Consider the following 13,524-nt stretch of genomic DNA (forward strand, 5'->3'; position numbering starts at 1 on the left):
TGCTTTAAGCCAGTGACTTCGTGCGCTCTGCGACTACCAATGTAAACAATTCCTGGAAGGACTGTTGAAAAGGCAACGCATGCAAAGCATAAAAGTCAAGGTAATTTTCCACATGTGCTTGTCTGATGGCTCGCTTTGAAGTGATTTGCTTTGGTCATCCTTTTACTTTGGAAACCAGCATGAAGGCTGTGTGACAAGAATGGACTAGTGTTGCAACAGAATATGTCAATCGAGGCTCCACCTTTGACCTGCATTCCCTGCTCTGAAACGTCAGTCAGAACAATGTTTCCCTGAACTATCGTGACAAAGCCAGGCAATCCTCAGTCATAGGCATGGATTTGTCATACACCCGTGGCCCGGCAGATACCACCCAGAACAGGAACCAGAGCGTGTCGGGGTTCACTGGTGCCAACATCTTGCACAGCAATGGATCCTCCAGTGGTTGCAATGAACAGTTGTGGATCTCAACAGAGGTCTTCGTCATGCTGGGGATTGTCAGCCTGCTGGCAAATATTCTGGTCGTCGCGGCTATCGTCAAAAACAAGAACCTTCACTCCCCCATGTACTTCTTCATCTGCAGCTTAGCAGTAGCTGACATGCTGATAAGTGTTTCCAATGCTTGGGAGACTATCACCATTGCCATGCTGAAAAGCCGGCACCTGCTGGCTCAAGACAAGCTGATCAAGAGCATAGATAATGTGTTTGACTCGGTGATCTGTAGTTCCCTCCTTGCCTCCATCTGTAGCTTGCTAGCCGTCGCTGTTGACAGGTACATCACCATCTTCTATGCTCTGCGCTACCACAACATCATGACAGTGCGACGGGCTCTGACTGTTATCGCTGGCATTTGGGCGGTTTGCATTGGCTCGGGAATCCTTTTCATTATCTATTCAGAGAGCACCACCGCGGTCATCTGCCTCATCGCCATGTTTTTTGCCATGCTTGCCATCATGGCCTCGCTCTATGTCCACATGTTCATGCTTGCCCGCCTGCACCTCAAGCGTATCGCTGCTCTGCCTAGCAGCGGTGCCATCTGCCAGGCAGCCAACATGAAAGGGGCCATCACCCTCACCATTCTGCTCGGGGTTTTCGTCGTCTGCTGGGCTCCGTTCTTCCTGCACCTCATTCTCATGATCTCCTGCCCCCGAAACCCTTATTGCATCTGCTTCATGTCACACTTCAACATGTACCTAATCCTCATCCTGTGTAACTCGATCATCGATCCCCTCATTTATGCTTTCCGCAGTCAGGAAATGCGGAAGACCTTCAAAGAAATAATCTGCTGTTACAGTCTGCGGGGGAGCTGTGACCTACTGAGCAATATTAATACCCATTAAAGAAAGATCAGCCAAATGCCCCAAGATTTTTTACCCTGAAAAAGCAATTCTCCCTGGATGCAGGAAAGAGTACCTTTATCTCCAGAGATGCATCGATATTTTCCCATGCTGACAATGCCTTTCTATTACCACCACCTCTTTTGTCCTTTATGGGAGCATTTATTTACTACAGGAATGTTCCTTTGGCTTCTAGCTGTCCTTTGGTATATCGTTCAAATGGAAATTCATCAGGGATGGGTCCTAATAGTGAGTATCGGCAATGTATTTGATCATGCAATAGTTGGAAGAACTGACTTGTGTGGGAACATTTACTGGAAACTTTTGGTTGGGAATCAAGGGAGAAGTACAAAAGACTGATTTCAATTTCTTTCTGGCTACGGACCTGAGATTGAATTTTAGCATTCTACAGTAGCCATCATAATAAGCAAAACAAAATAAGGGAAATGCTGTCTCTAATATTTCCATCCTCGTATCTGTGACTACCTAACTGAGTGTCCTCAGTGATCATAGAATAGTTTAAATCTATGTCCAAGTGTACTTGCTCATTGAGTCGGGTGGGAGATCCTAACTAATTGGCTTTAAGAAAAAAACCGTGCTTGCTCTCCTTTTCTCCTTGTTGAACTTCGAGTGACTCCATTGAAATTTCCAATATAAAATCTGTTCATTAAGGTGATACTTTGAAGGCATTTGTGTCTGTGTTAGCAGCTCTTCAAACTGTTACTTAATTTATGAAATTGCAATGGGGCATGATGTTTCGACATTTTCTATGATTGCTGTGCAAAAAGCAATTTTACAAAAGATTCCTTCAGGATTTCTTTCTAGTATTGGAATCTCTTTCACTTATTATATGTAATATCTGGATTCATCATAACTTTTCAAAAGTGATGTGTTCTGTAGAAAGATTCTTAACTACGTAGTTCATTTACTGCCATGTAGTGCAAGCTGTGCTGTTTTTCTTTGTATTCCAGTTTCTCTATTAAATTATCTTTGCAATGTTCAACTAATGTCATACACTACATTTAAAATGATATAATGTTTACTCATCACTAGTGACAGGTCAACAATCAAATTATATGTCCAAACTGCTTACTTATTTTCCATTGACTTTTGAGAATCAAACATCAATTCAGTATTTTGATCGATTTTGGATTCACTAACCTTTCATAAAGCATGAGGAGTTTGATACAGGATTTCTGAAATAAAAATATGTTATTGTGTACCTTGTTACCAAATCTTCAACATCACAAATGTATCAATCATTGAAATATTTGTTTTTAATCCCGACGATGTTTCTAATACAGAAATACTTATTCTTAAGAGAGAAAGAGATTGATAAAGATTCAGCTCCTCACTGTTTTTCCTGTCTGTGGCAGTTTCGGTCTGTGAATAAACCTCCTACCACTATCACCTACTAAAAAGTCTGCTTCTCATTTTGCCAAGATTAGAGAGCTGCTTGATCAAGTCCAATTTCAGACACTTGAGCACAAAGATTGAGTCTGGCAGATAAGCAGCACTGAGGAATTGTTGCAATGTGGCGCTGGCATTTGAGTGGCCCTTCCACTCTCTCATTTGGATGTTATAAGCTCTAAGTGGAGGATTAAGCAGAGCTGTCCCCACCTTCATACCTGGTAGTTATCTCTCAACTAACATTAAAACAAATTATCTGCGTAATTTCATCTTGTTGCTTGTGGAAACTTGCTGTGCACTAACTGATGAATACACTTCACTAATGAGTTCATTTGATATAAAGGGCTTTGGAGAAATCTGACATTGTGAAAGGTCCATTAATGCTTCAAGTCATTTCTTCGAGACTTCAATTCAAATCTTTCTAGCTATTCCTTTTAATGTATAAATGTATATCTTTTAATTTTAAGTATATGAACATGAATGTTTGTGCATTTTTTTTCCCAAGGTTGTCAAATAAAATCAGATTTGACTTTGTTCTCCACAGATATATTAATACTTGCCTTACTGTACAAAAGCTTGCTTATCTTGTTTATGGCCCATCTCTTAGACAGTGTGGACAGCTCACAGCTGGGTGGAGTTTCTCCAGGGTCTGGTTTAAAGTAAGTGGATGAGCTGCCAGCACCGTAGACAGCTCACCCTCTTCACGTAGCTTTTGTCCTTTGGATCAGGTGAGTCCCAGGGGACAGAACTAAGGTAGACATTTGAGGGTTGATCACCACTGTTTAAAAATCTGAAATGCATCACTATAAGGCAAGAGCGTTCTTTTTGCCATCTAATGAGGTATTAAGTGGCCTTTACTTTAACACTTTCTGTACTCAGAAGAATAGCTATCAGGGTGGAGTCACATTTTCTTTTCCAAAATTTAAAAACCTAATTTCCAATGGCAGTTTTTTCCTAAAGCCATTATAGTTATCAGAATCCAGTTCAGTAGAATCAGCATGTATGTTTTTTTAAAATTTATTTTCTTCAATGCAGCAGAGTCCAAGTAAGATTCTTAACTTCAATGTTTACAACAGATCTGGGGAAAGAAAGCTCTGTATTCTGTTCACTAACAGCTAATGCAATAACGTACTTTCCTCTTGACTGAGTGAGGTAGTGTACGTGTGTTCAATGTCCATTCAGAAGTCTGATGGCAGAGGGGAAGAAAGAGTTGCTAAGATGCTGAGTGCGTGCCTCATCCTTGATGGTAAACCAGTCACATAATAAAAAAACTATCGCATTGTTACAGGAATGATACCAGATCTGGTGAAATGTCCTCTGCTATCTGTTTATCTGAAAACACGTTCATTCAGTTGACTTGCCCCTGCTCAGGAGGGTGAAACGACATAAAATTCTTTTATTGTTCTTTCGTGCTACAGAATCAGTTCAGAGAATATACTTACCTAATGCATCACATACAAGATGCCGGAGAAACTCAGCATCTATGGAAATGAATAAACAGTCGATGTTTCAGGCCAAGACCCTTCATCAGGACTGGAAGGGAAAGGGGAAGACGCCAGAATAAAGAGATTGGGGGTGGGGGAGGGAAGAGAAGGAGGCTAGAATGAAGGTGACAGGGGAAGGCAGGTGGGTGGGAAAGGTAAAGGGCTGGAGAAAAAGGACTTTGATACGAGAGGAGAGTAGACCATAGGAGAAAGGGAAGAATGAGGGGATCCAGAGGCAAGTGATAGGCAGCTGCGAAGAAGAAAAAGGCCAGAGTAGGGAATAGAAGAAGACAGGAGGGGGAAGGAAAAAATGTTTTAACAGAAGGAGCAATCAATATTCATGCCATCAAGTTGCAAGCTTCCCTGATGGAATACAAGGTGTTCCTCCTCCACCCTGAGAATGGGCTCACCTTGGCACAAGAGGAGGCCATGGACCGACGAGTTGGAAAGGAAATAGGAATCGGATTTAAAATGTTTTGCCACCAGGGAGTTCTGCTTTTAGCGGATGGAGCAGATGTGCTTGACAAAGTGGTCCCCCCCATTTTACAGCAGGCTTCACCAATGTAGAGGAGGCTGCATCAGGAGCACCAGAAACATTAGACAATGCCAGAAGATTCACAGGTGAAGTGTTGCCTCACCTGGAAGGACTGTTTGATGTGCTGAATAAAAGTGAGGAGGGAGGTATTTGGGCATGTGTAACACTTAGGCCAACTTATCTAATATCTCCTCTATATGGCTTTGACCTTTGTACTGTATAATTGATCTATACATTCAAAGTGGTTGGCATAATATAATTCCCTACATCAGGCTTATTATATTGTGGCAAGCATTTGGTCCATAATGACAGACAAGGAAGTTCATTAAACTCAACAACCATTTTATTGTGATACACACAGAACAGACTGGGAACCAGGACCTGAAGAGAGACCCAACCAGACTAATAGAGACAGGGGAGGGGACCATCACCCACCCCAGTTCCATTTAGGGTGACCCATAAATGCACAAGCAAATAACTGTATAACCCAAGCTAACTGTAACAATAAATGAACTGGAACTTCCCATCATAATCCCATAAAAGAATTTTAACACAAGAACAATAAACTGTGCTGGTCATTAGAACTGCAGGGGTGGGCCGCCAACCACCCTCCCCCCCCCCCCCCCCCCCCCCCGTGGTGTCACACTATTATGTATTGCAGGAATCGAGCTACTGTCTAGGGTTTCCAAAACAAAAATAAAAAATCAGGACACTTCTACACTTTAATGAGAGATAATAATTTTCTTGAATGCTTTTTAAAATTTCACTCAACTATATTCACCTAGTTCAGGGCTTCAAAACTTGGTAATGATATTGGTCCATGGCATATAAAAAAAGTTATGAACCCCTGATCTAGTGACTAAATGCTGAGAACTAAACATCAGTTCAATAACTTGATTGGTCTTAGATACAAGGACCTTAATTAAAATCATTGGGGGTTTGTCCAAAGATTGATCCTGCCTTATATTTTCCATAACGTAGGGGGCAACATATTTTGTAGAGCTTCAGTTTAATTATTACACAAAAGACACATACCTAGTCAGTGATGTAACTAGAAGTACCACAGGTAACACTTCAGTGCAGATTTAGAGGAATATGTAAAGAATCCCATGGGACCACCTTGAAGAAGTAAAGATAATTTCCCCTCAAATCCTGCCCAACATAAACTACTCAATTGGCAAGACTGAAGCAGAATCCCTGGTTACTGTTGTTTGTTCATCCATCGTGCAATGATGAGAACCACTCTAGTCATCCTCGACTGGTAGGGGCTGGATTGGTGTGCGAGTACGTAGATGGCTAGACTGGCCAATCCACGCACAAAACCTCTTTGGCAGTGCGGATGAAAGATGGCAGCCATGTAGGGTTCAGGGTCACTGGCTTGGATTTTCCTACCCAGCCTACATCTCTCTGCTACAATCATCCTTGCTGCCTCATGTGTCACTCCTCTAGTGCCACATATCCCCATCCTGGTGATATGTTCCTATTTACCTGGATTGAAATGCTACAGGCCTTCAGTGAAATTTTTGGGGTATCTTTATAGTGTTTCCATTAGCCTCCAAGGGAACATTTTCCTTTCTACTTCACTCATGGTCTGGCACACCAGCTATGTGGTCTGCCCAGTGTAACTGAGACTACATCAGGATCGTGTAATTACAGGGCAGGCCCCCCTTGTTAAGTACCTCAGTGTCAAGATTCTGTCTTGCCACTCAATGTTGAGGACATTCAGCCATCTTGGGGCTTTCTTTCCTTGTGGGCGTTTCTTGAGCTAGGTATGGATGTTCAGTCTAGAAACAAAGAGATGGTGGTCTGTGCAGCATTCAGCACCGCACATAGATTTTGTCACCGTTACGTCCTGCCTGACAATGACATGGTCAAGTAGATAACAGTGCTGAGACCGGGGATGCATTCTCAAAGCTCTGTTATGGGTGAGAAGGCAGAAGGCATTATTGGTGATCAAGAATTCATGTTCGGCACATGTCTGGAGAGGTAGAAGACTGTTACTGTTGCGGCAACCAACGCCATGTTTCCCAATGTCCTCATGCAGGTAGTATTTTCAGAGCCTACTCATGTGTTGAAGTCACCAAGGATCATAAGCATGTCCACTTTGGGAACAGTGGCAATGACTGAGTGAAGTTCCTCATAGAAATTGTCCTTGACGTCAACCGCATTGGTCATGGTTGGAGCGTAAGTGCTGACGATGGTGAAATGCTTCCTACCATGCCAGAGTTTCGTGGCCATGAGCGGACTTCTGCACCATTTGGAAGTCTAGCAATCTCCATCTTCACTGCAAATCCAACCCATAGCCTCAAATTGGACCTGATGTCCTCTTCCACTCCAAAATAATGTGCATCCCATGCCCCTTTCACAAAGTTTACCCTTTCCTGCAAGCTGGGTCTCACTCTGGCCTATGATATCAGGCTAATTCTCTCCCTATTAGAGCAGCTCTTCTTGGAGCTCTGTCAGCATCGACTGTCCAACAGCGTGCGTACATTCATGCGCAGAGGGTGAGAGAAGTAGTCCTCCATTTTCTCTTTGACGTATTTCGATCACAGTGAAAGGCTCCCCACCAGCTGTGGTGAACTGGCCAAGGAAAGAATGGAGCAGGCAATGTTTAGGGCACTTTTTCTAACCCCTTCCTCAGAGCATGGTGGCAAACAGAGCATTCCCGAAAAGGGCTGCTGTTTAAAGTGAGGAAGACCTCACTCACTCATCTGAGACCATCTGTATCCAGTGGCAAGACAGAGTCAAGACAGCTGCAGACGGAGTCAGATGCAGAGATGACAATGACTTCTTTAGTGCCTTGCTGGGTCCACCTCCCTGCCTTTTCAGCCAAACTAATGGTTACCTCTGCACAGTCTACCGGGTTCAGCCTTCGCTAGCTTTAGGCAAACCCAAACTCACCGAGGGTTTAAGACCTATTGGTCACCCTCACCTCATTTAGCCCCCCTCATTGATTACTGTCACATTGCTAAATGTGGAGGCATGCTGAATACAAAATGGCTGCTGCATTGCCTAGTTTACATCTCCGTTGGTCGTGGTCGATCATGGGTACTTCACCTCAGGTTGTAAGGCTGGAGTGGCCTCTCCAGGGCGCAAGCCAGGGCAGAGTTGATATGGAGATCGGTCTGTTGCCCATGCAGTGGGACGCGCCTCTCCATGCTGATGACAGGTCTATCGGAACGATGAAAGTCAGTACAGTTTGGTGCCAGCAGCATCGCAGGAGTTGCCGTGCCGGTGCTGGGTACAGCAGTCAGCCGCCTTCGGGACTCCAACTCCGGATTTTTCCTCGGGATTTACTCCCAAAGCCTTTCCTGTGAGCGGGTATAGCCGCAAGGCAGAGGAGGTTTGAAATCGGAGTTTTCCTCAGTTTACATCAGTGTGCTCAACAAAATGTAAAACACATTTGCACATTTACAGACATACACCTCAGCAGACCTGATCAGAATAAATAAACTTCCTAAAGAATGAAACCCAAGCTCTACATTTTTTTTATGCACACAAAGTCATTTTGCAGAGCAAGTAACTAAGGATGGTACAATTACAGTGTTTAAAAGACATGGATAGGATTAGAAAGGTATCGGCCCAATGCAGGGAAATTAGACTAGCACAAGTAGAGACACACAAAATACAGGGGGAAGTCAGCAGGACAGGCAGTATCTGTGGAGAGGAGATGACTGAATAGTCACTGAACCATTGACTTTTTAGTCCTCTCCATAGATGCTCCCTGACCTGCTGAGTTGTATGTGTTATTCTGGATTTCCAGCATCTACAGAATCTCTTGTGTTGATGAGCTCAAGTAGAGAACTTGGTTGGAGAAGGCAAGCTGGGCCATTTTCCATGCTGAATAACTTTGTGACTCAATATAACAACCCAGTATTCAAACCAATGCATATTCTCTGCATTATCTCCAGTGCAGGTATATTCTTCCTTACAAATGGAGACCAAAGCTATATGCTGTCCGTCAGATAGGATATACACTACTATCTCATACAAAAGCACTGAGAGATCTTTTGTGAGAGAAGACAGTACCTACATTTTAACATCTCTGAAAGATGATGCTTCCAGCAGTGCACGTCACTGTCTGAATAGAGTATAATCAACCAGATTTTATCAGAATCAGGTTTAATATCACCTGCATAGGTCATGAAGATTGTGAACTTTGTGGCAGCAGCACAATGCAATATATGATAATGTAGAAAAAACTGTGAATTATGGTAATCATATATATATATATATATATATTAAATTAACTAAGTTGTGCAAAAACAGAAATGTGGAAGTAGTGAGGTAGTGTTCATTGGTTCAATGTCTATTCAGAAATCGGATGGCAGAGGGGAGGAAACCATTCCTGATTCACTGAGTGCGTGCCTTCCGGCTTCTGTACCTCCTTCCTAATGGTAACAATGAGAAGGGAGCATGTCGTGGGTGATAGGGGTCCTTAATGATGGACACCTCCTCTTTGAGGCACCGCTCCTTGAAGATGTTTTGGATACTACAGAGGCTAGTGCCCATGGTGGAGCTGACTAACATTTTCTGGTTAATTTTATGTTCAAGTTAGTGAAGCAGGACTTCAGCCCACAATGTTCCAACAGAAGCCACAAGGCCATGAACTCAGCCACAGCTGACACTATTCTTGCAGCTTTCAGGGCAATCAAACCATGAACAACAGATGCCAAATTAGTTGAATTAGTGGAACAGCAGGAAATGTCACACTGAGGTATGAGGTATTTGAGTTACTGATAGGTAGGGATAACCTATTTCTGCTAACTGAAGGGGCAGTAACCAAATGGCATAGATAAGGGAAAACTGGCAAATGACACCCCCACCCTCCTACAGGAGAAGAGAAAAGGTATTATTATGTAGCAAGATGTCATGACCTGCAAAGCTCAGCTTGAAATAACAGAGGAAGCAAATCAACAGTAACATTCAAAGGGAATAGAATAAATATTTGAAAACAGGAAAATATTAGAGAGCAAGTGAAAGGCCAGGATAGTGAGATTTATTGTTTCTCTCTACTTGTGTGATGTGCAATTCAACAGTTTGACAACTAGACTGAAATCATTCCTACACATGGGACTGAGCGATTGTAATTTCCACCACAGCTAACATCAGAAATGTTGCACTGTATAAATGAGAGTGTCCGGAAATGAATGGCTTTTATGCAACTCACTTTAGCACATTTCTTAAAGTGCACTTCATAGAAAAAAAAGAATGAAGCATTTCAAGACACAGCCCAGGTGATTTAGTTTCTTCATTGGTCCCTCTTAGAGGTCTAAACAACTGATTCCATTGAATATCAATATACTGCTCCTGTGTACTCAATATGTAAAAACACGAATACTGATCTTCTCCTTCAAGGCGATTCTACAAATTGTTATTAGGCCCAAACACAGTATATAAAAATGATATTGTATTTTTCTTTATACTGTAATTATTCATCAAGTATGTTCACAGCACTTGAAATGTTTCATGGTTCCGTTGGAGATCTGTACCATCTGACAAGGTAACCTGAATGATAGCTTTGCCTGGAGCAGTACTGTGTTCTTCATTCATTTTCATTGTTGGGGTTTCACTTCCTACTTGTTTACTGACTGTGCAATATTCATTTTCACTGCCGTTCAGTTCACAGTTGAGGCAGCGGCGGAGCTGTAGGAGCTGGCTCCACCTCAGAACGCGAGGGGAGTCTCAGTTTTGGCGGACTCTTCTCACTGTTTATTTTCAAACTGCTCCAGCAGGGGCAAGCAGCAAACCGTTTATCAGATGTGTCGGTTTGAGACCTCCTAAAGGGACTTTGGGGGAAGCCAGCTATCTTCCCTCTTGACACCGTTCATAAAGGACGCATAATGAGGCATCCGATTGTATTGGTGCAATGACGATGAAGAATGGCAAGTCCTCATACAAGTCAAGCAGGGGCACACATCTTTAGTTTTCGTAAGTCAAAGACTTACATTTGCATTACACCTTTTATATCCATTACACAACATCCCAAGGCACTTAGGAGCCAATTAGACTTCAGTGAAGTATAGATTCTAATGTCCAATGTAGAAAACATGTTATTAAATTGCATTTATCAAATGCCCCAAAACGGCAACAGAAAGATTGGAAACCCTCACCATCTCCACTTGTCCTTTTCTCATTACTACCACTAGGGAGGAGGTACAGGAACCCTAAGACTCACACTCAATGTGTTGGGAACAGCTTCTTCCTCTCCGCCATCTGATTGCTGAACAGTCCATGAATCCATGAACACTAGAATCAGAATCGGGCTTATTATCATCGGCGTGTGTCGTGAAATTTGTTAACTTAGCAGCAGCAGTTCAAAGCAATACATAATATTGAAGAAGAAAAATAGTAAATAAATAATCAATTACAGTATATGTATCTTGAATAGATTAAAAATCATGCAAAAGCAGAAATAATATATATTAAAAGTGAGGAAGTGTTCATGGGTTCAATATCCATTTAGGAATCGGATAGCAGAGGGGAAGAATCTGTTCCTGAATCACTGAGTTTGTACCTTCAGGCTTCTGTACCTCCTACCTGATGGTAACAGTGAGAAAAGGGCATGCCCTGGGTGCTGGGGGTCCTTAATAATGGATGCTGCCTTTCTGAGACACCGTTCCTTGAAGATGTCCTGGATACTTTGCAGGCTAGTACTCAAAATGGAGCCAAATAAATTTATGATCCTCTGCAGCTTCTTTTGGTCCTGTGAAGTAGCCCCCACCCCCACCCTGTACCAGACGACAATGCAGCCTGACAGATTGCTTTCCACAATACATCTATAGAAGTACCTCAATATTTCTCTTTTGCTCTATTAATTTAGTTTTTTTTCCCAGCTAATGGTGTTTTTTAAGGCTTACACATTACTGCTACCATAAAACAATAGATTTTATGACACATGTCAGTGATGTGTATACGATTCATTTCATTATTGTGTAGGTCACGGTAGAGGAGGTTGTAGAAGCCTGCTCCACCTCAGAATAGGAGAGGAGTCTGAGTCTCTGCGGATTGGGGCAGCACGGTAACGCAGCGGTTAGTGCAAACGTTTTACACCGCCAGCAATCACTGATTGATGTTTGATTCCCATTGCTATCTGTAAGAAGTTTGCACATTCTCCCCATGACCGTCCAGGTTTCCTCCGGTTGCTCCAGCTTCCGCCCACATTCCAGAGACATACAGTTACATTGAGGGTTAATAAATTGTCAGCATGCCATGTTAGCGCCAGACCAGGAACAGCACCCCACCTGCCCCCCCACCACCACAACCCCAGCTGAATGGATTTGATGCAAACGATGCATTTCGCTTTATGCTTCCATCTTTCAATAGACAAATAAAGCTAACCTTCATTGAAAAAAATAGTAAGCCTGATTCTGATTGTGTTAGTGCCCAAAGCAATCTGAATGCTGTTTAGGATGTTAGAGAGAATTCTACGCAGCTTTTTAGCGCTGTCAGACATGTTGTAGTTGATGCTCTTTTGACAGCTCAGGCAAAGATTAGGTTTAGCATCTCATGCAAAGGTCCATGCTAGTACTACTGTGGAGTTACGTCCCTGGAGCAGGACTTGAACACAAGCTTTTTGATTCAGCGTTAAGCTGAAAGCTCTAAGGATGAAGAAAGGGCAGCAAGTAGAAAGTGCAATTTGGGAGAATTCAAAAACCCTCAGGACCCAAGTTTCCTGGAACAAAGACCTAACAGTGTGTCTCAGCAAAGAACATTCTGAACAACTTGGCCCAAACTTCCATATGAGAATTAATCACTTTAACTTCCCTTGATCTACTGTGACGTTCTGCTCTAACAGCGTGTTTAGGAGCGACTGAATGGTGGAAAACAGGTGACGGTGAAATATTTTGGTAAGAGGCTGTAGGTTACTTGCTCCAGTTACTTCAATGATGCTGTTGATAAATTAACTATTAGCCTGGAAAACGAGGCTTGACCCCAAGATACTGAGATTGAGGATGGCGGTCAATTTGAAAGTGACTGGTAAAGTAGTCACTTGGTCCAAGAATGGGCATCCATTTCAATATACTGGAAAATCTGTCACCTTCTGTGGGGACAGCAGGAATTGTAATATCTGCCTGAGATACTGTGCGACAGGTATCAGCTGATGAGGGTAATACCTCCCTGACAATCCCCACTTTCCTGTGAAGGTATATGAGCAGCTACCTGATTCCCACCATGCAGCCGAATGAACAGCACATTTGCAAAGTACAATTAAGTTGGTGCCTCAACATTTAGATAATGGAGAGCAAAGTTCAAGTTCTAAACAAGATTTCTCTAAGGTTTTCTCCGGAATCTCTTAACAAACTTTCTGTGAAGGAACTGTTCAGAGAATGATTCAAAAAAAATTGTTCTGAGATCTTGGTCCTATTGGAGGCTTGAATATCAACTCTTCAGTCCTGGTCCAACCATGCTGAAGTCATGGCCAATGCCTCTGTGTCCTTGGAAGGCTAAAAGGTCTTGTCAAGTCCCTGTCGGCCCTTATCAGTTTTTATCAATCTACCATAGAAAGCATCCTATCTGGATGCATATGGCAAATGCTCTGACCGTGACTGTGAGAAACTGCAGAGTTGTAAACACAGCTCAGCACATCACAATTTGGTTGTTATAAGAATATTAAATGGTTTTCTACTACAATAAATTGGACTCCTGACCACACAGTCTTACTTGTTATGAGCCTGACCCCTTATCGTTTATCCACACTGCACTTCTTCAGCTGTCGCATGTTATTCTCCATTGTTATTGCTTTAGATTAGATTAGATT

General features: G+C 42.6%; 1 protein-coding gene across 1 annotated transcript; it reads left to right on the forward strand.

The window, feature by feature from the left end:
• Positions 1-314: 314 nt before the first annotated feature.
• On the forward strand, positions 315-1,399 carry mc4r (melanocortin 4 receptor). Its single transcript, XM_073024665.1, has one exon. The coding sequence runs from the start codon at positions 333-335 to the stop codon at positions 1,335-1,337; it is 1,005 nt and encodes a 334-aa protein (XP_072880766.1). The 5' UTR covers positions 315-332; the 3' UTR covers positions 1,338-1,399.
• Positions 1,400-13,524: the final 12,125 nt, after the last annotated feature.

Source organism: Hemitrygon akajei, chromosome 20 (assembly GCF_048418815.1).
Source record: "Hemitrygon akajei chromosome 20, sHemAka1.3, whole genome shotgun sequence".
Classification (NCBI taxonomy): domain Eukaryota; kingdom Metazoa; phylum Chordata; class Chondrichthyes; order Myliobatiformes; family Dasyatidae; genus Hemitrygon; species Hemitrygon akajei.